Source organism: Myotis nattereri (assembly GCF_964212035.1).
Source record: "Myotis nattereri genome assembly, chromosome: 1".
In the NCBI taxonomy this organism is placed as follows: Eukaryota; Metazoa; Chordata; class Mammalia; order Chiroptera; family Vespertilionidae; genus Myotis; species Myotis nattereri.
The window spans coordinates 6535493-6560078 of NC_138075.1; the positions used below are offsets into that span (position 1 = coordinate 6535493).

General features: G+C 43.9%; 1 protein-coding gene across 3 annotated transcripts in view; it reads right to left on the bottom strand.

The window, feature by feature from the left end:
- Positions 1–24586, bottom strand: part of SETD3 (SET domain containing 3, actin N3(tau)-histidine methyltransferase) — a 59730-nt gene that overhangs the window by 25763 nt on the left and 9381 nt on the right. For 2 of the 3 annotated variants that reach the window (XR_013997118.1, XM_081111912.1), the window contains exons 3-6: positions 22896–22988; positions 20558–20706; positions 18584–18656; positions 18033–18289 (exon numbers count right to left, since the gene is read on the bottom strand). Coding sequence is in view for 2 of the 3 variants with exons in the window: in XM_081111912.1 (XP_080968038.1) it covers positions 18033–18289; positions 18584–18656; positions 20558–20706; positions 22896–22988 (572 nt within the window). In the remaining variant the exon portion in view is untranslated. The remainder of the gene's footprint in view (positions 1–18032; positions 18290–18583; positions 18657–20557; positions 20707–22895; positions 22989–24586) is intronic. The other variant, XM_081111913.1, reaches the window with a different exon arrangement.

Genomic DNA, 24586 nt, shown 5'->3' on the forward strand with positions numbered 1-24586 from the left:
ACAAAGATGATGAAGAGGGTCTTCTTTAGGGAAAGTACTCAAGCACAGGATCAATCAAAATAAGACGAGGGAGTGGAGAATGGGGAGGGCTGCTGAGGTTTGACAGTGGGTTGGCTGTGACTCGGTTTCATGGTTATCGTCACTCCAGGACCCAGGCGCCCAGCAAACGTTAGAGCCTTTCTGCCTCTCAGAAAAGAGGAAAGGAACATATTGGCAGGAAAAAAGATACACAGGAGGGGGAGCAGGTGAAAAAAACAAGGTACGTGGGCATTGCCCTACCAAGGGCCCAGGGAAAAGGGCTGGTCTGGACAAGGACAGAAAAGTGAAGGAAAAGGGGACAGGTGAAGGTAAGGGCAAACGCCAGGGAGGATGGAGAGAAGCCAAGGAAACTGAAGTAGACAAAACACCTCGATTCTCTTCAAGTTAGAGGCAGCAGACTTTGCTTAGAGTGAGGGGCACTGTTTTATGATTGTCGTTATTTGAGGTGAGATCATTTCTTGGCCCTTTGGCCCCCGATTGAATTATATTCAGTGTTCACTCAGCCACTGGAGAACTGTCTCAAACTGACAGCTTTCTGAGATCCGAGCTCTCTGAATAGACGCTGGGAACAGTTGCTTCTACACTGGTCATCTTAAGCAGCATCAAATCCAACACAGAAACCCATCGGAGTTGCTTCAATTTTCAGTTACTTATGAAAAGAAGGCAATCTGAAGGCCTCCACACAGCCTCCCTTACATGCTTCTGGGTTTATTTTGGTCTTTTTAAGGCCATACACCTGTTTCTGTTCTTTGAAACAGATGAAAATTGTGAAGCATAAGGAAACTGTAAGCTATCCAGACAGACTGTGATGTCATGCACGTTGTTCTTCCAATACCCTACAGTCCAAGAGGCTACCTATTCCCTGAGTCCTGCATCCAGGCCTTCAGTCCAGACCTCCGGGCCTGAGAGTGGAGCCCAGGAAACACCATTTTTAACACATTTCCCAGGTGACTTACGCTCGAGTTGAGTCCAGGAACTGGGTTTACTGCTAGCTGCCACCAAGCAGAACAATGAAGATCTCTGCTGATTAAACCCCTCCCTGCACACACACTTAACGATGGCAAAATGCAATCTGGGAGAAACTAAATTTCACACTAGGGTTTCTGGCCCCACCTTCGTCCAGAGCTTCCCATTGAGTTTCTAAGTCACCTAAACCCAGCCAAATCAAATAAATAAAACTTTCATTTCCTCCTTAAATTACTGTGTATTTTCTAATATTTTGTATTGTATGGATTATAACTTAAAAAATAATTTCACTCAAAAAAAAAAAAAAAAAAAAAAGGTCAAGAGAGTCTCTCCCAGGAGGGCCAAGACTCCAGCCACAGTCCTATTTGCCAGGATCTCTCCCCTCCAGTTTTGGACCTGCCCTGCCAATAAGGACCATTTACTCAGCAAACATTATTCCACGCCAAGGACATCAGGGAGGAGCTGGGGAAACCAAAGTGGAGGAAGTCTGCTCTCAGCCCTGCAGGAGCTCAAGATGGCCGTGAAAGGAATGAGTGAAATGAAGCAGGTGACTCATTAATCAACAGTTACCTCCAGATCTGCTGAGCAGGGAAGGGGCAGGTAAATGCTGTGCATCTTTCTTTCCCACAGCAGATCCTCTGTGACCCATCAGCCCCACTCAAGTCCTAATGCTGATGACCCAAACACCTACTTCAGGAACTCATCACACCTGTTTTCAGAGCGCTGGTCAGTTTGCGCAGAAGAGGATCTGACTCAGCGAGCAGTACCTGAATTTCACTATTATCCAAATCAACTCTAACCGTAGCAATAAAAATAATAATTAACATTTGAATGCCTAGTGCGAGGCACAGAAAATGCCCTCGGTAGATATCAATGAATTCCAACCTCACAGGAACCCTATAAGATGGGTGCTACCATCACCCAGCCAAATCAAATAAATAAAACTTTCATTTTCCTCCTTAAAACTGTGTATTTTCTAATATTTTGTATTGTATGAATTATAACTTAAAAAATAATTTCACTCAAAAAAAAAAAAAAAAAGATCAAAAGAGTCTCTCCCAGTAGCTTTATTTTCCAGATAAAGCACAATGGCCCAGAAGAAACTGCTCCAGGCCCTGCTAGCAGTGGAGGCGTTTCAGAGACCATTCACCTAACCACCCCAAGTGCTGTCTCTGTATAACACCTATCACAGTGGAATGTTTTTAGTTGGGTGTGCCACAAAGCTGGCACCTTACATGTATGTGAAGATCCGTGCTTCACAAAGTGCTCTCACACTTCTCATTTACTTTGCCCAGTACCAACATACGGCAGTGCCTGGCACCTCCATTACCGGGTAGGAAAAGTGAGGCGAAGTGACCTGCCATCGTTTAGGTTATTTAAAGGCAGAGCTGTAACTCAAAACCGTGTCCTGATTCCAAATCTGCACTCTTTCCAGTGCATAACACGAATGCAGAGAAAGGGGGACTTGTGGTGCCCCAAAATAGCGACCTGTATTTTTTTAAATACACACACACACACACACACACACACACACACACACACACTCTGAGTAGCCAGATTATTATGACCACCTGATGTTTGTAGGCAAATTAGCTATAATTTCGCGCTGAAGTTGCTAGAGGGACAGACCATTATAAATAGGGAAGCAGGTTGTTTACCACAACAGTAGAAATGATTTTTTTCTGAAGATTTGGATAAACAATGCGATTTAACAGCCTTTGAACATGGGCTATATTTGAACGTGAGTGGCCAGATTATTATGACCACCCCATCAGTACTTCGTTGGGCTACCTTTTGCCTTCAATACTGCGGTGATTCCTCTTGGCATTTGACTCCATGAGATGTTGAAAAGTGATGCGAGGAATCTGACACCATGCCTGATGAATAGCACTGTCCAATTCTGTGAGATTTGATGGTTGTGGAACCAGCTGCCTGATGGCTCCTTTAACTTTGTCCCACAAATTCTCGATTGGATTGAGATCTGGTGACTGTGGGGGCCACCTAAGCAACGTAAGGTCTCCCTCATGTTCTTTTTTTTTTAAAAAAAAATATATTTTATTGATTTTTTACAGAGAGGAAGAGAGAGAGATAGAGAGTCAGAAACATCGATGAGAGAGAAACATCGACCAGCTGCCTCCTGCACATCCCCCACCGGGGATGTGCCCGCAACCCAGGCACATGCCCTTGACCGAAATCGAACCTGGGACCCTTCAGTCCGCAGGCCGACGCTCTATCCACTGAGCCAAACCGGTTTCGGCTCCCTCATGTTCTTGTAACCACTCCTGCACAATACGAGCACCGTGGCATGGTGCATTGTCTTGTTGGAAGAAGCCATCTCCATTGGGATACGCCATCGGCATGATAGGATGAACTTGATCAGCAACGATACTTAGGTATGTTGTGCTATTCAGATGTTGTTCCACATGAATTAAAGGGCCCAAATCATGCCAGGAAAACATGCCCCAAACCGTAACACTGCCCTCACCAGCTTGAAGGGTTGTACTCATGCATGTGGAGTGCATGCTTTCATGCTGTTTCCACCAAAGTCTCACTCTGCCATCTGCATGATGCAACTGGAAACATGATTCATCGGACCACATGACTTTTTTCCAATGCTCGACTGTCCAATCCTTGTGTTCCTGTGCAAATTGGAGACGTTTTGTCTTGGTAACTGCAGCCAGCAAAGGTGTTCGAGCAGGCCTTTGGCTTCCATATCCCATACAACGCAGTGTACGGCTAATTTGCCTACAAACGTCAGGTGGTCATAATAACCTGGCGTGTGTGTGTGTGTGTGTGTGTGTGTGTGTGTGTGTGTATTTCAGAAACGAAGGGAGAGGGAGATAGATAGAAATATCAATGATGAAAGAGAATTACTGTTTGGCTGCCTCCTGCACGCCCCCTACTAGGGATTGAGTCCACAACCCAGGCATGTGCCCTTGACTGGAATCAAACCCGGAACCTTTCAGTCCACAGGCTGATGCTCTATCCAATGAGCCAAACCAGCCAGGGCGCGACATGTATTTTTAAGGATTTTAAAGCAAGAGCTAAGCATCTAGCCCTCTATCAATTGATCCTCTTGCCAGAGTCAGTTTCAACAGGAGAGCTATTACTGTTCCAAGACCTATATCAGAAGAGGTGATATTTTTTCCCATCTGACCACTCTTAAGTCACAAATTCTTCTATAAAATTAGATTTTATTGTAAAAATAGTAGTAATGTACTTGACGTGACCAATAAACAGAGGGAAAAGGTCTTAGAACTTTCCATCCTTGCCATTTCCTGAAGAATGGCTCCCACAAGGTTTAATGACATACCTCTAAAAGTACTTCTTCCTTCTCCAAGCTATCCTCAAACACCTCAGGGGCTAATTATGTAAGTGGTCAGTTTTATGGAAGACCTGACAGGTGGAAATACAACTGAACTACAATAGAAAAAAATTCCCTTCTGTCTGGCAAATGTCTAATCACCACATTTACATGCCAAGAACCAAGTAACAGTCTGATAAAAACAACACACTTTATAGAGTCAATTTACTTTATGAATTGAATCTTTTGTGAATTTTTCATTATGGTTGTAACCTGAAAGTTAAAAGGCAACAACAACAAGAACTCTAAATTATGGTCTTAATCATCAGGTTAAAGGGACAAACAAATCTTCCATTTCTGCAAATACCTGGCCACTTACTTCATGCTTCAAATACTGCTTTTAAGCCACCAAATACCAAAACTTTAGTTCTATATATTAATACCAGAGGCCCAATACACGAATTCGTGCAAGGGTCAGGTCCCTTGGCCTGGCGGGCGAACAGGGCCGTGGGAGGTTGGCTATGGGAGCACACTGACCACCAGAGAGCAGCTCCTGCATTGAGTGTCTGCTTCCTGGTGGTCAGTGCGCATCATAGCATTTGGTCATTTGGTCACTTAGGCTTTTATATATATAGCCTAGAGGCCCAGCATGCGAAATCGCGCACAGTAGCCCGTTGCTGCTTGCAGCGCTCGCTGCCCCGCCCGCCCACCGCCCGTCCGCCTTGCTGCAATCGGAGCCTGTGGGCCGCGGGGGAGGGACTGAGAGGTGCTCAATGCACCTCATGGTGACCGGTCGTTTGGTTGTCCTGGTGGTCAAGACACTGGCTTTTTATATATATAGATAGATGTTCCATATAAAGCTCCAGATAATTACCGTACGGAGTTCTGTTTTAAACACAAGGCTAGAACCACAGATGTGGAAAAATCAAGATTTCTCTTCGTTTTCTCAACATGTATACGAGAGTTAGAGAGGGACTAGAGACTTCAATGTCAAAGGGAAAGCAATAAGGCTTCCAGAAGCAAACATACAAGAACACCTTAACAATCCTGTACCGAAAGGTTTCCCAGCCTCAGCAGTACTGAGTCGGGCTGGACCCTGCTTGGTTGTGAGGCCGTCCTAGGTGCTCCAGGGTCAGCAGCATCCCTGGCCCAGTCTTGACAGCCAAAGGGCAAATTGCTCTTGGTTGAGAACTTTGAGGTAGACAGAAAGTTCTGGGAAGAGACAGTTACAAAACTGTCTTATAAAGGACACACATCCAGAAGAAAACGCCAAATTATAAATGGGCAATGGAAGGAGGAGGGGGGTGGGGAGTTACTAACATTTACCGTTTCTGTTTGAGGTGATAAAAATGTTCTGGAGATAGACAGTGGTGATGAATGCACAACATTATGATGTAACTATTGCCACTGAATTGTACACTTAAATAAGGTCAAAATTTTTTAATTTTGCATTAAAAACTTAGTAATATAATATACTCTCCCCCAAAAGACACACTGAATTTTGAAGATTTACTATTAAAAAAAGTAAAATATATCATTAATCATTTTATATTGATCATATGCTTAGAAGATAATCTTTGGGTATATTGAGTTAAATTAGATACCTTACATTTTTTTTTAAACAAGTAGAAGATTTGCATGCTTCCTTAAGTAGGATATCCAAGTAGCGAATAAGCAAATGAAGACACACCCAACACTATCAATCATCAGAGAATGGAAGTCAGAACTACAACTAGACCCCACTGTGCACCCAGGAATGCCTAACAAACCCAGCGCTGGCAGGGGTAGGACAGCTGGAAAGTCCAGGTATAGTGGGGTGTAAACTGTTCAGCCACTTTGGAAAGCAGTTTACCAATGTCAGCTGAAGCTACTTATAAAATTGCCCAATACCCCAGCAACTGTTCTCCCCAGAGAGTTCCCAGAAGAAAGGAACGCATAAATTCACAAGACATATACAAGAGGACTAAGAGCTGCTTCATTTATAATAGACAAACGCTGGAAAAAACCAAAATGTCCATCAGGAGGAGGATGGATAAGCAGAGTGTGGAATATGCACAATGGGAAACTACACAGGAGTAAAGACTTACTTACTCCTACACCCAGCAGCACGGATGGATCTCACAGACATGCACTGAGCAGAAGGCAGAGGTGGGCAAGACTCCACATAGGGGGATTCGACCTACAGAAAGCTTGTCAACGGAAGAAAGTAACCCATGGTGACAGAGATGGAACAGTGGTCACCTCTTGAATAGGGGGCTGGCACTGACTGGGAAAGGACATGGGGAATTTCCTACTGTGCTACAAAAGTCCCACAGCTTAATCTTGGTGCGGTTCTTCAGGATAGCAGCTAACCATATTTAATGCATGTGTACTTCACATGTCTAAGCTAAATCTCAATTTAATGAAACTAAAAGTTGCCCGGCCAATCAATGTGGTGCAGTTGGTTGGGGCACGTGTAGGAGGCAACCAATAGATGTTTCTCACATCTATGTTTCTCTCTCTCTTCTCTTCTCTTCTCTTCTCTTCTCTTTTCTTTTCTCTCTCTCTCTCTCTCTCTCTCTCTCTCTCTCTCTCTCTCTCTCTCTCTCTCTCAGCATGTCCTTGGGTGAGGTCTTAAAAAAAACACCAACAATCAAAACTAAAAGTCCACAAGAGTCAACCACCCAAGCTGTTCACCTTTACTACAGGGGGTTACTCAATATCCCTTACCACTGTTCCTATTATATATTTATTCTATTTATACTGGCATTTTAAATAACTGACAATCAAAATGTCATTACTACTATTATACAATTCATCAGTAGACACATACTATTTTTACTTTTTTTCTGTTACTTGCCATATATGATGTCTGGAAAAACTATAAATAAATCTCATTTAAAAGTTTATAATGTTTAATGTTTGAAAATTATTATTGATCTTTATTGTCTTTAAAGTACAGCTATGTTTTGTATGTGGCAAACTCCTAAAGCACTTGAGTCTTTCCTGCCTCTGAATTTCTTAGAAGTTTTTGTCTAGAATTTTGATCTTATACCAACTACTGAAATCTATCGCCATAAACTGTTATTCAAATGTTTTATTGTCATTTAGCTTTTCCCTGTTTCTAAGTCCTAAATATACCCACAGCTCACTAACTCAAGGGGACTCCATTTCACACCTGCATTAGGTTCACGGACACATGCCCTGTCACAGAAGCTGTATCTAGGTCGTCCCTCAGGTTAGCCTACTTGCCTGTTAACAGGAAGCCAATGTCCTTCTGGTTCTAGAACCACAGCCACTAATCCACTTTAGACTAATGAAAAGACCACCCGAAAGCAAGGACTTCAAAACTGATGATAGCGTTTCTGATGTAAACGCTGCCAAATAAAAACCGGCTTATTAATTTTAAATGACTTCACAGCATTTAAGGGAAAACATGAGACTGACACCAAGATTTTAAAACTCATTAGAGTCGGTCTTGAAATCATTGACACATTTAAATTGAAAGCTGCTCGTCTGACAGCTTTCCGTTCAGACATGCTATTGTGTGTCACCACGGTTAAGGTTGGGTGAGCACTTCCATTAAAACCTTCACTTTCACAAGCTTATAATTCCATAATAAAAATTTGCTCCAGGCTTGACTTTTGCATACAAAAGATTTCTGCTTGAAAAATCTATTTCAAAGCATAAAATAAACCTGTCTGGACTGAAAACTCAGATACAAGATTACTTTTGGTGTGCCCTGGGTTAAAATAAGCTAAAAATTTAGGATTGGAAATTTCCTTTCTAAACTATAAACGTCAGAAATAGAGAAAGGTTAGTAAAGCCAGTTTAGGAGCAAGGGGAAAAGATAAAACCAATTTAGTCCAGAAAACTCAAGATCATCCTTTACTATCTCACAAACTCTTCACATCCAGTTTATCACAGACACTGTTGATTCTACCTTCAAATATTCCTCAAATTCCTCAGGCTGTAAAGTCTTATGGCCTCCCTGATGACAGGTGATCTTTAGATAAGCAGGCAAACCCATGCCGATCTGATGGGAAGGTTCCCCATAGCTCCTGGTCATGCAGGTCGGAAATTCCAGGACTTGCTGAAGGTCCTCAGGCCTGACTCCTGCCACATTTTTGGCCCGCTCGTTCCCTCCTCCCCTCCCTCCCACACCCTCAGTACTGCTCCTTTGGTTTCGCCCTCCCTTGTACATCAAGTACAGGAGCTCTCCTAAGGACATTGCAGCATTGCTGAAAGTAAGGAGACCCAGCTCCGGTTAATTATGTTAAGAGCATGCTTTACATTTTAAAAACACATTTATACCCATTGATATCTCTGCTGCATTCCAAGTCTGTGAGTGAGACAGGATAGACTGTAATTTTGGAAACTGAGTTTGAGCCACTTGGGCAGGTAAACAGCTGCTAAAACCCAGCTTCATCCCACACTGGCCTAAGCCACACAACCACAGGCACCCCAGGGAGATGCTTGTGCCAGACTTGGGGAGCTGGTCCCTCAGTTCCAGGGTGCTGCCTCTGTAGAGCTCAGGCTGTCTTCCGTCTCCTCACTGCCCTGCTCACCCCAGCTCCACACCTTCACTGACACTTCCCACAACCAGACAAGCCTGCCTTCCAAGCCCACGCTCAGGTCCCACCTGATGCCCCAGGCCACACGGGGCTCAGACAGCAGACACCACAGCCTCTGAAAGTTTACCAGTTTTCTTTTCCAGCATTTCCTGCCAATTATTTCCCTCCCATCTCTACTATAAACTTCCAGAAGGCAAACATGAGACTGACACCATATTACTTTTCTAGCTCTTAACAGGATCCACTGTTGAACTGGAAGAGAAGCAAGCATTTAAACTTCATTAGTAGCAGAGAATAAAAACAGGAATACTGAACTATATTTTTTCTTATGAGGTGGAATGGAAATAAAAATAAACAAAGTTCCCATACTGTGTTTTCAACTACTAATTTTTAGAACCCACTTTTTCTTTAGAGTTGAAAGGATAAAATTGATTGTGAAAGGACATTATCTGAATCACGACATATGACAAAGCTCAAGGACTCAAGAACACAGGTGGGCCGCAAAGGAATGGCTGTCCAGAAACAGAATTCAGGTCTAAAGAGTCGTCATCATAGGGCACTGTGTCACAGTCGTGTGTGAGGTGGAGACCCAGTCATTTCCAGGACAGTCGGGGAGAGGGTCAAGAGGGACACACACTCAGATGTCCGCACATGCACAGGCAGCGGAGGGCCATTCACTGGGTAACATAAAGAGCTCGGTCAGGAAGCCTGACTGGCAGGGACTCACAGGGGGTCTCGGCAGCAGCAGGGCACACATCGTCTACAAGCGGATCAGGTGAGAAGGTGAAGAACTCACGGAAGTGAGCATCGGGTGAGGAAGAGGTGAAGACAGACGCTGACAGTGTTGTGGAAGTACAATGCACAGCACCCAATCTTCTGTAGAGTATAGAAGGAATTTTTTTTAACAGAAAAAATACAACAGCCCATAAAAATATAAACCAGTTATCTGGAGAGCTGCTAGCTAAAATCCTACAGGCAGAGGATCTGAAATTCTTCCTTTTCCGCAAATTTCACCACTTGGAAGAGAGAGGAAGAAAGGACAGGACACAGACGGCGAGGGCCACAGAATCTTAAGCAGGAGCGATGGCTTGTTCGGTTACACTTGGGACGGCGATCATTCACGCTGCCTTTTTTTTTTTTAAATATATTTTATTGATTTTTCACAGAGAGGAAGGGAGAAGGATAGAGAGTTAGAAACATCCATCAGCTGCCTCCTGCACATCTCCCACTGGGGATGCGCCCGCAACCAAGGTACACGCCCCTGACCGGAATCAAACCTGGGACCTTTCAGTCCGCAGGCCCACCCTCTATCCACTGAGCCAAACCGGTTAGGGCTCACGCTGCCTCTTGAGGTCCCATCAGGTTTAGCATTTGTCTCAGTAGGGACAAAGTGTCTTTGTACAAACTCGAAAAAGCTGCCTGTGAGGATGCAGCTCTGCAGGGTCACAGCTTGGGGAGTGGAGAACAGGCTGGACTCTGGCCACTCACCTCACACAGAGGCCTTTGCCATATGTGCCTGACACGTGGAGACCTAGAAGTCGAATGGTTTCCCCCACTGCACGAGCTCAGTGTAGCCTCCTGTGTGACAGGCAGTGGTGTCACACTGGCCTCAGAAGAGAAAGGTCGCTGCCTGTGAAGATTACACTCCAGAGGAGGAGACAGATAGCAAATACAACAACAATTAGACAGGGACAGATGCTGTCAAAGAAACAGCATGCCCAGCCGTGATGATTAATTTTATGTGTCAACCTAGCCGAGCCACGGTGCCCAGGTTTGTTCACACATTATTCTGGATGAGAATAACATTTAAATTGGTGGACTACTGAGTAAAGCAGATTGCCCTCCCCAATGTGAGTGGGCCTCACCCATCAGGTGAAGGCCTGAGTAGAACAAAAGCTGACCTCCCCCACGCGAGAGGGAACTCTGCAGCAGCTGCCTTCAAACTTGACCTGCAGCATCAGCTCCTCCTTGGGTCTACTCTGCGGGTCTGTCCTGAAGATGTTGGACTTGCCAGCCTCTGTGATCACCTGAGCCCACTTCCTAAAATAAGTCTCCTCCTATTTATATGCACATACACCCTATTAGTTCTGTTTCTCTGACTCATACACTAACACAGAGGTGATAAGGAAGGTCTACTTTATGGTGAGGAAAAGCCTCATTCAGGACGTCGTGACATCTGAGCTGAAACCAGAGTAGACGGCAAAGCCCTGAAGCCAGATGAAGCTGGGCAAGCCCCGGAACTGATCAAGGCCAGACCAGGGCCATGGTCTGGTGAAGACCAGAGGACGGTCCAGGGGGGCTGGGCTAACACTGCTGAGCCTGGGGCAGGGTTGGGCACTTGTACAATAGGCCCTGCACATTATCACTTCTTTACTCCCCAACCTGGCCAGCAGGCACCCACCTCCTTTCCACAGAGAGGGGAACTCAGATACCACCTTAACCTGACGAGATTTACCTAGCAGGCGAGAGGCTCAGACTGAGGCATGACCTTTCTTCTCCAGGACACTGCATCCTTTAATGTAGTATTGATGAAGACATTGATGGAAAAGTCAAAGGTAGCCAGCTGGGTGCAGAATGGGCAGCAGGGCAGGCCGGAAGAACTGCTCTTAACAAGAAACTATTACATTGCAAGAGCACTTTTTTGGATAATCTGCCCAGCAGAGACTGAGTGCTAAAAAGAACTTCAACAATAGTACAAAACATGGTTTACATCTTGAAAATGATGAAAATTAGGCACATGTTTAGGATGAATAATTTCCAAAATCAGAAACCATAAGTAAGGACACAGTAAGAACAGTATCTTACGCTACGTTTAACACAAATTCATAATGGTCACGGTCAGCTATCAGGAACAAACAAGGACACAGGGCAGGGCATTTCAGCAAGACAGACAGAAGCTCCAACAAAGATAAAGGAACTGGAAACTCTCCAGAGAATATGCAAGCCTGGACTGATTTTCCTAAGGTCCGGGTGTTTCCACATTCTTTATATCATTAAAAGTCAAATTGAGCCCCTAGGCAGTTTGGCTCCATGGTTAGAGCGTCAGCCCACAGACTGAAGGATCATGGGTTCGATTCCAGTCAGAGGCATGTACCTTGGTTGCAGACTGGATTTCTGGTGCCAGGCGGGGCTCCTGCGGGAGGCAACTAATCAATGTCTCTCTCTCACATAGATGTTTCTCTCTCTCTGCCTCTCCACTCTCTCTAAAAATCAATGGAGCAAATATCCTCGGGTGAGGATTAACAATAACAAAAATGTCAAATTGATAAGGATAATAAAAAAGAGAGAGGACCATTGGCTTTATCACACCTTGGGGGGAACGAGGGGCCTGCGGCTTCCTCCAGGAGTGAACATCTCCCACCTCTGCACAGCTGAGACGAAGGTGAACAGGAGGGGCTTTCCTTCAGGGAGCTGGAAGAACCTGCCAGCAGGCAAGCCCGGGGCAGGCACACAGGTGGCCCTACAGGTAAAGGCCTTGCAGTCAGCAAGGCAAGGCACAGGCCCGCTTTCTGTAAAGTATCAGCCAGAAAGATTTAAGCAAGACTGCTCTGCACTTAAAACCAGACCAATTCTGTGCCCCAAATTAAGACAAAACAGCCCTAGAGACAGACGGAAGCTCAGCCAGCCAGTGCCTAGGACGGGCTGGGGTCTAGCTGATCTGCTGTGAAGCCAGCCCAGGCCAGGGAGCCTGAGCCTTGGGCAGCCTGCTCCACAGCTGGGATTCCTATCTGCAAAGGAAGGACTAACAACTCTCTCAGCAAGTGACTGTAAGGATTAAAGCAGCAGTAGGGAAGGTCACTCTGACCAGGTGGGTGAATGGCACGGGCATCGGCTGTGGCTCTGGGTTCCCTAGGATATGCTCAGGAATCGCTCCAACCCACCTTGACCCACCTGAGTCGGTCCCACAAAGACTCAGCACAGAACACTAATGTACCACAGAAAAAGGCCCCCAGTCAACTCAGAGAAATAACCTGAAAATAGAAATCATTCTTTCTCTCCTCCACCCTGGAATCTCTACCCAGTTCCTTTTATCACAACCCAAGGAATAAATCTTGAGTCATGACTCTAACACAGCCGTGGGCAAACTACGGCCCGCGGGCTGGATCCGGCCCGTTTGAAATGAATAAAACTATTGAAAAAAAGGACCGTACCCTTTTATGTAATGATGTTTACTTTGAATTTATATTCGTTCACACAAACACTCCATCCATGCTTTTGTTCCAGCCCTCCGGTCCAGTTTAAGAACCCATTGTGGCCCTCGAGTCAAAAAGTTTGCCCACCCCTGGTCTAACACCTCCAGGCAATTCCATGGGCGTTCTCTCCCCCTCCACCTGCCCTCTGCCTCTGCTCCTTTCCCCCACACCTCGGTCAGGAGAAGATGTGACCCTGCCATGAAGCTCCAGAGAACGAACAGAATGTCCCGGACGGAACACATTCACCTCAAGGGGAAAACTGAAGTGGGAAGGAGGTCAGGAGAATGGTGTCTGAGAATCAGTATCCACAGCCAGACTTTCAACTTTGTACTATGTTTGCAACGTTTTTGGGAGTCTAAAAGGTATTTCAAAATAAAAAGTTAAAAAAAAATCTTGCATCTCCAGCAATACTAGTCCCTGTCCCCAGGTGTGGTACCTTGCACTTGAGAGACAAGAAATACTAGTTGAATAAATAATCAAGAGGATACGATGGGTTAAAAACAGAAAGACAGTCAATGCAAGGTCAGGAGGAGGCGGTGGGCTGGTTCATCTGGGAAGGAGACTCTGACATTGGTTTCTAGGCAGAGTCTCTGCTGACTACAAAGACACTCCCCCCGCCGCTCTACCTGGGAAGACAATGTGGAAAACCACCTTACAAAAACTGCCACCAGAGGAGATGCAGTCACAGAAATGCACTGCACGTTGCTCCTCCCAGTGCCGCTCAAGTCCACATCTACACACACATCTACAACAGCTTCAGATGCTGACTCACAGTGCCTGAGTCTCAGGGTGTTGGGATCTTTAAAGTATGCTAATGCCCGGAGGTCTTTATTCCACCTGGATGCTCATTCCTAAGGCCTTGTGTGTGATCAGACTTCTATATGTAGATGTGAGCATCAGGAAAAAGCCATCTCTGGCAAGTTACCTCCTGTGCTGCTCTGTCACAAGGAGAACACAAAAATGGGAGAAGTGACTGCTTGTATTCAGCCACAACCGCTCCACGTCTTCCTCTGCCTCTTGGTGGCCCTGTTTTCAGCAGGTTGTGAGTATGCCTACTCCAATCTTCTGCCATGACAGCCTGGTAGGAGAAGCTGCCTGTTCAAGGAGAACAGCCAACTTGACTGCCTACTCCACTGCCTGAAGCGTGAGGCAGGACACGGGGACACTGCTGCAATGGCTGCAGCCTTGAAGTGACATTCACAGTCAATGGATAAACGAGTCTCTCCATCCGCATGCCTTCCCCTGCACCTCTCAAACTGTTTGACCAACACCAAAGAGGAAACACAAGTAAAGTGGGACAAATCACTTCAATTATGAGGTCCATGGAAAACAGCAACTTTATAGCTATGCCGCTATTCTGTCAAACCCTGGCCACTCGCATTCACTTAGAGAGCACCATGCTCAAGCTCATCAGCACAGAAAATGTGTGGGTCCCTGCGAGCCTTTAATGTTTGGACAAGCTGGCATCCCACGTGGCAGGGCCTGGTCCATTAGATCGGATTATCAATGAAATGAGCAGTTCATTCCCAGGATCTCATTTCCTTTTCACTGATGTGAATGAAAAATATCTGGACTAGCATTCATCTATGGTAAGTCAAGTCAAACCTGATATAACCTGTTTCACTTTCACACAAATACATTACTTCAGAGCTGGGTTTAAGTCAAATCCTACTTTTCCACTAATTTCTACCACAAAACTGACCATTTCCAGGCAAAACACCCAACTTGGAGCTGAACTCTGGAATGACCTAATCTGCTAGGAGTATTTTTATGGGTTTAATACTCCAAAGCAGTTGTAAATGCCATTAAAGTGTCTTCTGCTGTTAACCCTGTCTTCTCCCCTGGTTTCCCTTTCACAAATTGACAGCAATGTTACCACTTAGGGCTGTCGATGCACACTCGCCTTTCCCAGAATCTGGCTGAACCACATTTCTAAATTTAGCTTTGGGTGTCAACATTCCTCAACCGTTAAGCTTTAGTATGAAGTTTCACCAGCAGGTGCTTCATGTACAAGGTACAGTAGTCAGTCCTCAACGTTGTGGATGGGTTCTGTGACTTTAAGCAAAATGACATGTAAGGAAACCAATCTTACCATGGGCCAAGTGATATGAACAAGAGTTAAATTCCTGTGGCATCTCAACAAGACTATGCACACTGAATAAAATAGTTATCAGGACCTGCTTGAGGCTTCTGGATACACACATACTATCATCTGTTTAACACCTAAAGGACTCACTGTATACTATCTCAAGAAGATTACAACATAAATACAATATAAAAATCGTAAGAAAACCATAAGACCCAGGCCCCTGTTACCACCAGGAGACCAGCAGAGGCCCAGAAAGACTGCTTTATATTTTGGGGGTTTTTCCCACTGGGGGAAAAAAAATTATACAAATTCATTAAAAGATAGCAAAGAATACCCAAGAATGAGATAATTCAGTGTAGTTAACAAAAATTTCAATAAGGTTTCTGTGATATACAACAAAGTAATCCTAACATTTAGATGGAACAGCAAATGGCAAATAATTGTTGCAATGATTTTGAAGAACAAGATTGGAAGACTTGCCAGGAAAGATTGTTTAAGAAAATGTGGTAAAGCAAGTTAAAGACAGAAAATAATCTGAACTAGCAAGTGGCCACTAAAAGGCCTTTGACTAAAGAAATATGCTGGGAAGAAAGAACATAGGAAATTCTTTTTCTAGTTTATAGGCAACAGAGAGAAAGAGAAACACTGGATAAAAAATGCCATACAGAGAAATCTCTCTGAAGAAACTGCTAATCAGTGGACATTAGTGCCAGTGCTTCTTCTCGTTTGGAATAAAAATCCTAAAGTCTGAAGCAAGATATAAGGCTGGACTATGAGCTTTCACCACCATAGACACATGAAACTGAGTCTTGCTCGCTGTCACATGGCTGGTACATCATGAGACAGTGGCCAACAGCCGTGGCTGGCAGACCCCCCAGCCAGCATGAGCTCAGAAGAAAATGAATGGATTTCGGCTCAGATACACTGCATGGTGCAGGCCCCAGGAAGATGACTTTAAATGGGAAGTCAAACTAAAAAGAGCAAAATCCAGTTCAAGAATTTGAACCCCAAAATGGTATACAAGTGTTTGTGAGATATGACACGTGCATTTCTCTGAAAAGAGGGTTCCCAGACACTGAAAAAGGTTGAGTCATGATGCAAAAAAAAAAAAAAAAAAAAAAAACCCACTGAAGGCAGGTCACTGTAATGAAACAGTAACTATGGACTGATGTGCCACTACTCACTTTCTCCCTCAGTGATAATGTGCCGATGAAGTGATCCACGGCAAAGAGCAGGGGCCCCACATCTGATCCTGGAAATGTATGAGAGCTATGGCTTGGTGCTGGTGTGAGAAACCTGGTTCTAATAAAACAACGGCAGTACAATGCCAACATCTGTGTTTACTTGGGACGGCTACTAATGACTTGCAGAAGCAATGAGAACATTCTAAAACTAGAAAAACAGCTAGACTCAAAATAGGATGTTTTAAAAACTTTTGCTTAAGTCTGTTTTTCTTTGTAACAGATCCTTATGCAAAATTCTTCTATTCCATAGCCTATACCTTCCTGATGTCACACAGCGCATCCCATTCTGAAACTAAATCACTGGGTAAGAAATTCTCTACAAAGCTAATTATGACGTGCTTCATTTTGTAATGATTCCCTTCTGCTGCCTATTGGTACTAATGTTAAGTGACGGTGACATTGGCTTCTTCTGAGGAAGAACCACACCGGGACAGACACACTGTCGGGGTGATGGCGTTTGCCACATGGGAAGCAGTGCTTCTCCCACTGGAATGTGGGTTCCGGGGCACCCAGTGGCATGTGGGGGTCAGAGGAGAGATGGGGCAGTTTTCCCACAATGCCAATCTGACATTACAGTAAGTCATCACACATGACTTTAGCACACCAACATTTGCATTAATTTTTAAGATTTAAAAACATGAGACTAAAACCCAGCAACAAAACATGAGAGATTTTAACCATTCTGAGCTTGTGATGGGTCATTTATGAATGGGAGTTTCTTAGTAGAAAAGATTAAGAAATACTAACATAAGGTACTGTGGGGACAGGGTGAGAAGCTATTTAAAACAATTGAAAAAATAAGCAAATAAAATAGACAACCTGGCCTGAAGGATCAAAACACAAAATGGTAACACTAATTGAGCATTTCTATTAAGTCCGACTATACTGAGGGCCTCACATAGATCAATGCATTTCATCCGCTCAGCAACTCTGGAGTCAGGCGCTGTATTACCCCATTTTACAGATTAGAGAATGGAAGCACAGAGACTTGCCCAGATGACACAGCTCCAAGTGGTGCTGCAGGAATCTGCACCTGGCCGGCTGGCCCCAGAGCCCTCTCTTCTCAATCACCGCCACACTGGCTGGCGGAGGGTGGCTTCAATCACAGTATCTTTCGAGTGTCTTACAGGAAGCTGTCCTATCAGCCATGGGCCCTGAGACCATGTTCCCAACCTTATGGAGACTTTTATATGACTCCTTTACTTAGGGCTAATTAAAATTAATAAAATATACAGTATACTTTGAAAAAAACAAATCAGCATTAAAGTTTAGTAAATTGTCAATATTTTACAACAAGAACTCACAAATGGACTTTCATTTTCTAGGAAAATTTATACGCCAAGCACTGTGCTATATTTTAGAGGTTTAAATTTTTACTGTAATCTGTTTTCAGAACTCAGTGACTATTAGTCATAATAGTAACAACTGCTGTTTATATGAACACTGGACACTGACGAAGTGAGACAGTCAAACCGTCTTTCACTGACAGTTCTGTGAAAACGGAAACAATGGATTAGAACACCTTACAATGTAACAAAGCAAACTGTGGATGCGTCCTTACTGAGGGACACAGCGGGACATCTGTGGGATCAGTTACTCCCCCACCCTGTCACACAGACAGGTAGAGAGTGGCCAACAGCTCACCTGGATGACCTTGTAGAAGTAGGCGTACTGCCGAGCTGTGTTCTTATATTGGCTGAAGACATCGTGGACAGCCTGTGTGGACTGCAGAGACCGGACTTCGTCTTCCTCAAAGTAGAGAGGGGTGTCGTACTCGCTGGGCAGGGTCTGAATGTAGGGCTGCCAGAAGGAGTTAGGGTCAGCACGCTCACACAGCAGGTGAAAGGCCAGTGTAATATTTCCCATGGCTTGAAGAATTCGGTCTTGAGAATATAAGGGTCCTAGAGTAACCCAGAAGTTAATAGCATAAGTTCCACAACTTCTTTTAAAAGTATTCATTTATATGATTAAAGTTATGGAAACTAAACGATCCTATAACGTTTTAAGTAACTTGCATCTCTCTTTTGACATTCATCTATTATGTCAGATTATAAGCATGGGAAACACCTAACATGAATTACGGGGGAAAGTTCATTAATTGAGAAAACAACCAAATATCCTTAGCTCCACAAAATGAAATTTTATATATTTCTATCATTTTCACTTTGCTTTGAACATTCAGAAATTATTCTCACCCAAAACAGAATTTTTAGCGGATTCAACTGTCATTAGCAATTTCCGTGGAACCCATAAAAATAATTCTTCTGCCTAGAAGGGAAAAAATAAGAAAACAGAATCATGAAAATACAACACACTATAGTCTCTACTCCAATTGTGTCTATGGGCAAAAACCCCATCACACATGGACAACTTCAGGGTACATATCAGCACCACATTTTTAGTTCCCAAAAGTACCTCAAATGTAAGCATTTATGGTGCTTTTACATAAATGGAAGCTGCTTTAAAATCCTGTCTCCAGTAGAAAAACTATATATACAGAGAAGACAACCACAAGAAACTTCGACTCTAATTTGAAGCAAATGTAACAACTTGGGGTAAAGCACAAAGGTGTTTATTTTATTCTTTGTTGTATCTATATTTTTAAGTGCTAAAGACAAAATTTCTACCTCCAGCAAAAACCTGACTCTACCCATGTGAAGCAGAATACCTTACAATGTTTCAAGCTGGAGGAACAGTCCCTATTCTATGTGCCTGCCTTTAAAACATGACAGTTACTAGCAAAAACACAAGCCCACAAGACACATGTTTTGGCAATGAAATGCCTTTTTCAGTATGTTCTGTATGTGTATTTATACAGTACCTTGACTATGGTGATGGTATCATGCAGATGTTTCAACTCAGCAAAATGTACATATTAAACATGTGCAATTTTTTACATATCAGTTTCAATAAAGCTTTTTAAAAAACATGCACTTAGTGACAACCAACCACAGCTAAGGTATTTAGGGCAGCATCCACACTAACAATGCTATTCGTCTGATGCATGAGAAGCATGTGTGATATCTCGTTTACTCTTGCTGTTTACCAACATCTATTTATCTACTATTTGAATTACGTTTATGTGTGCCTTGTCCCTTACTACAGACTATAAGCAGCATGAAGGAAGGAACCTATGTGTTTTGGAAGCCTGGTATAATAAGCAAGGTACGTTGGCATACTAGATTATTTAATACACACCTAATAAACCAGTTTAACAATGTATCACCGAAAGGGTAACTACCAGCTGGCCAAAAATGTTGCTAGAAGTTTGAGGGGACCTAATAACACCCACTTCCTCTCCCAAGTTCTGAACCAAATGAGAGAGACCCAAGACTCCAACAGACGTTCACCCAAAATACCACTTACTGAATCCCAGAATTAGACAGACCTCCCACCTAGCTACAGGCAGAACTGGAACCCCAGAGGCCTCCCCACGTGTGGCCGGCCCCTGGAAAACTTAGAGGGTGGAGAAAGCACAGCACAGCGAACGCATGTGGGCAGCAGCTCTCACTGAGAAAGACCAAACCCAGTTCCTTCTCCCAAAATCATGAGAGTACTCCCGTTGAGAGGCAGGAGAGGCAAGAGTGAGAGGCAGGAGAGGCTGCTCCCTCCATCTTTACCAAGAGTAAAGAAAAGCATTTGTCCTTCAGCAGGTGTATATTTCTCTTCTTTTCCTATCAGTCATGATTTGCCAGTCCAGTAAGTGGTGCCTCCAACCACTGTTACCCATTCCAGAAAACTGGTAAGCATCCCCTACACTGCCAAACCCTCAACCCCGCCTCCACCTACATCCAATCAACCACAGGACCTGGTGTGCTCTGTCAGCAAACCACCTGAACCCACATCCTTCTCTATATTTAAATCTCAGAATCCCTTGGCATGTTCTATGGTCTCCTAACAGAGGCCCAGAAATGTGAGCTGACTTGCCCCCGGTCACTGGTTATGAGCACAGCTCCCAATGAGGATGAGCAGCAAGGGGCTGCCTGGAACAGGGGCGTCAGCTAGAGGACTGCTGCAGCAGGAGGGGCAGTGTTGGCTGCACCCTTTCGCCCTCCCCCACCCACAAGACTCAGAACAAGCCCAAGTATGTCTCCACGTCCTGTGTCCTCTACACGACACAATCCAGACACACTTAGACTCCCCCCCAGACCAACAATTTATAAACTCACCTTGATATCTCTTGTTGCTCTCAAACCAAAGCCCTCTTCTTTGAAATTAACCATTTCAAAACCCTCAACCGAAGCTCCATTTTCAGAGGCCCATTTCATTAGATTAGGAAAGTAATCTTCTCTTTTTCCATCAAAAGTAACAGACAGACCTGTATCAATCCATGTTTTACAAAACAAGAGCTACTTTTAGGACATATATCATTCATGCTACTCTCAGAAAATAAAAATAAAAACAGACCATAACTAACATAGGAAATAGTAAAGCACTCCAATCTTAAAAAAAAAAAAAATCAAAGCTAATCACCAGGTAGTCACAGGACATGGTGACAGGAAAGGTGAATTAAAATCCTAACCTTCCCGTGGGTTACAGAGAAATATTTACAGATCCCAGGTCATATGAACACTGACTGCTAGGTAATATGATGGGAAAGCCCTCACAACTACTACAGATGCACAGAGCAGCTTCCCCTGTAAGTCAGCGTGCCACCAATAATATGCACATTTGCTCTAACAAAATACCCATGAAAACAAAGCTCAGTAGTTCTCACATGCACACAAGAAAACGTGTGTGCCCTGGCCGGGTGGCTCAGTTGATTGGAGCGTTGTCCTGTACATCAAAAGGTTGAAGGTTGGATTTACAGTCATACCGTTTGTGGGGTCGGGGCATGTACAGGAAGCAACGGATCGATGTTTCTCTCTCACATTGCTGTTTCTCTCTCTCTCATTCTAATCTCTCTCTAAAAATCTGTAAACATATCCTCAGTTGAAAATTTAAAATAAATAAGAAAATAAAAATCAAATTAGAAAAAAAAAAAGACGTGTGTAAAGGATGAGCCCTGATCCTAAGAGCACAAAACTGGAGAGCTCCGCAACAGAATTCCGTGGAGTAATTTAAAGATGAAAAGCCATGCATAGGAAAAACCATTATTTTTTTGATGAATACAGGGAGAGGAACAGAAACTTTATTAAACACGAGGAGCAGGGCGTGGAAGTTAGCCCTGTGGTGCCATGGCCGTGTCACCACCATGTAATTGAAGGTCAACTAGAGGTGTGGCGCAGGATCAGGATCCCCTAGCAGGGTGCACTGCCAGGCTAGGTACGCATATCCTTGCTAACTGAAGAAAACTGCTTTTGTTAGGAAAATCTAAGACTTAGAGAACAAATGAGTGCCTGACTTTGGTGTCAGTTGTAGTACAGTCTCTACTCAGAAGACACACAGGATATACAAAACTTTCCAGCCCCGTGTCTGGTGAGTCAGGATTAGCACAGTCTACACTTGGTGCAGATAAACACCTCATGAAGGGGCCTGTCACCGTGTGGGGTTTGAGACCATCTATCCCAGTGGTTCTCAACCTTCTGGCCCTTTAAATACAGTTCCCCATGTTGTGACCCAACCATAAAATTATTTTCGTTGCTACTTCATAACTGTAATGTTGCTACTGTTATGAATCGTAATGTAAATATCTGATATGCAGGATGGTCTTAGGCGACCCCTGTGAAAGGGTCGTTCAACCGCCAAAGGGGTCTCGACCCACAGGTTGAGAACCGCTGAATTCTAACCCGAAGGCTGCATGTTGTAGGTGTGCATGGGGAACCATAAAGCTCCTGCTTCAGAGAGCAAATAAACTCTCTTCTGACTCACTTCTGTGACAATAAACAAACAAACAGGGAGCCCAAGTAGGTTTTTCTCATCCTTTTAAAGGCAGGCTACTTATTATGCCTTCTCCTTCCACCTCCCATGTGGTCCTGAATACCAATCTTAACTTTTTGTGCTTTATAGAACAAACACAATAGTAATATTGAATAGGCTTTTTCATCTGATACTTGGCCCCACTGCCAGCCTGGCTGAGAGTCACTCTGATGTCTCCTGAATATATCCTGTAAAACACAGCTTGGGAAACAGAACTACATCTCTTTTTTAATCAAAACATGATTGAGTTCATCATAAATCTTGATAAACATTAACCAATCTGTATATACTTGTTGGCCATGCACAGCATTACAGACTGACCCCAAACCCTGAAGGAAGCAGGATGGGCAAACAGATTTAAATACATATCTCAGAGAGTAAAGGTAAATGAAAGTTGTGTCATTTTAGCCCCCAGAAACAAACATTTCCCCCCTAAAACTCAATGGTTTTCCCCTCCCAGAGCAGGTGATGGCATCTCAGAAATGAGAGGCTCCGGAGAGTCCCATGTCTCCCAGCCTAGCAGCCCCTCCCTCCACAAGGACCTAGCAGGGAGGATGAATAACCCAGACCGTAACTGCTCTCAACACCTTTCTGACCTATGCCAAGTCTCTGCACAATTGTCTTAAAATATCATTCCAGAAAATGTACCTTTTTGCTTTTTCCGTATTTTCTCCACTAGAGACCGGATCTGCACATATTCTTCCCACTCTTTCCCTGGGCCAGGAGCAGGGCTACTGCATTCTGCAACACAAAAGCCACAGTCTCAAACATTTCCTTCCACTTACCTGTGGTCTTCAGGAGGAGGAGGATTTAGGTTGCTGCTGTTGATTGATTTATTTTTAAAGGACAAAGATACCACAGCTGTGATGACAAACATGAGAAGCATAAATCAGGTATACTTTTCAAAGCACGTAAATCCTCTGACACAATTTAAATGCCACTATTCAACTGTGACTCTAGTACAGCCGTGGGCAAACTACGGCCTGCGGGCCGGATCCAGCCCGTTTGAAATGAATAAAACTAAAAAAAAAAAAAAAAAAAAAAAGACCGTACCCTTTTATGTAATGATGTTTACTTTGAATTTATATTAGTTCACACAAACACTCCATCCATGCTTTTGTTCCGGCCCTCCGGTCCAGTTTAAGAACCCATGTAACCCAGTTTGAACCCTAGAGTCAAAAAGTTTGCCCACCCTGCTCTAGTACCTAAGTGTTTGCACTTGGCTTACATCTATCTCTTTCTTGCTGCTGATACATTTTCCTCAGAACATACTTGTGAACAGGAAAATCTAAAAAGTTATGCTAAAATGCAAAACGCTGCCCTGAAAATTCTTCCAGATGTTAAAAGAAGGTAATACTGAAAGTTAACATTTCTTTCTAGTTAAACCCCGTAACAATGGCTCCCTAAGGGAAATTGGACATAAGGACAATTCATCAACAAACAATTCACATCCATGTGTAAGGCACTATATTAAGCACTCTGGGGGAGTCACAAAAAGAGCCGGCACAGTCACTGCTAAAAAAGAAGCTGAGATTCAACAGGAGAACCAGAACTGAAGGACCAACACCCGAGACCCGGGCAGGCGTTTCGGAAGGCCATGCACAGGGCACCCACCCAACCTGCCAACAGCCCCTTCCTTTTTAAACAAGTGTATCAGTTTAAAGAGAGAGCCCTTCCCATGCCCCTGCTAAACCTCCTGGCCCCTTTGTTCTCCAAGGAAAGGAGTGTATGTGGTAAATAATTAACAACAGCTATATGCTGGATCATAACTATTAAGTCTGACCAGTCTTATACATTTTTCCATCCACAGATACTGGCTGAGGCCCTGGAATACAAGACAGAGCCTGTCCTCAAGCTGCCTCCAGGCTAGCGGGGGAGACAGGCGGTAAGCATTTAGTGCATCACTGCTCTGTGGAAGGCCCACGTTGCTCTTGGGTGGGAGGGGGATTTAGGTGTTCATGGGAGCACTCAGGGAGGGACTCAACCCAGACTTGGCTGCTGCCTGTTTGTCAAGGAGAGAAAACTAAATTTTTATTTGGAGTTTGGGCTGTCACATAATCTATAATAATAAAAGCATAATATGCTAATTAGACCGGGCATCCGAACAACCTTTGGGACATCCTTCCAGATGACCTTCTGGAAGAAGCCAGAGCTTCAAGGGCCAAGCCCCTTGCACGAATTTCGTGCATCGGGTCTCTAGTCTAAACATAAGGGGCAAAGAAAATGATACAGATGTAATTAGTTAATAGAGTGACCACAGCTAAATTTGAAATATACATACTACCAATTTAAATTTACAATTAAAAAACAAGTTACTAGTTTATACTAACTTAGTAAAG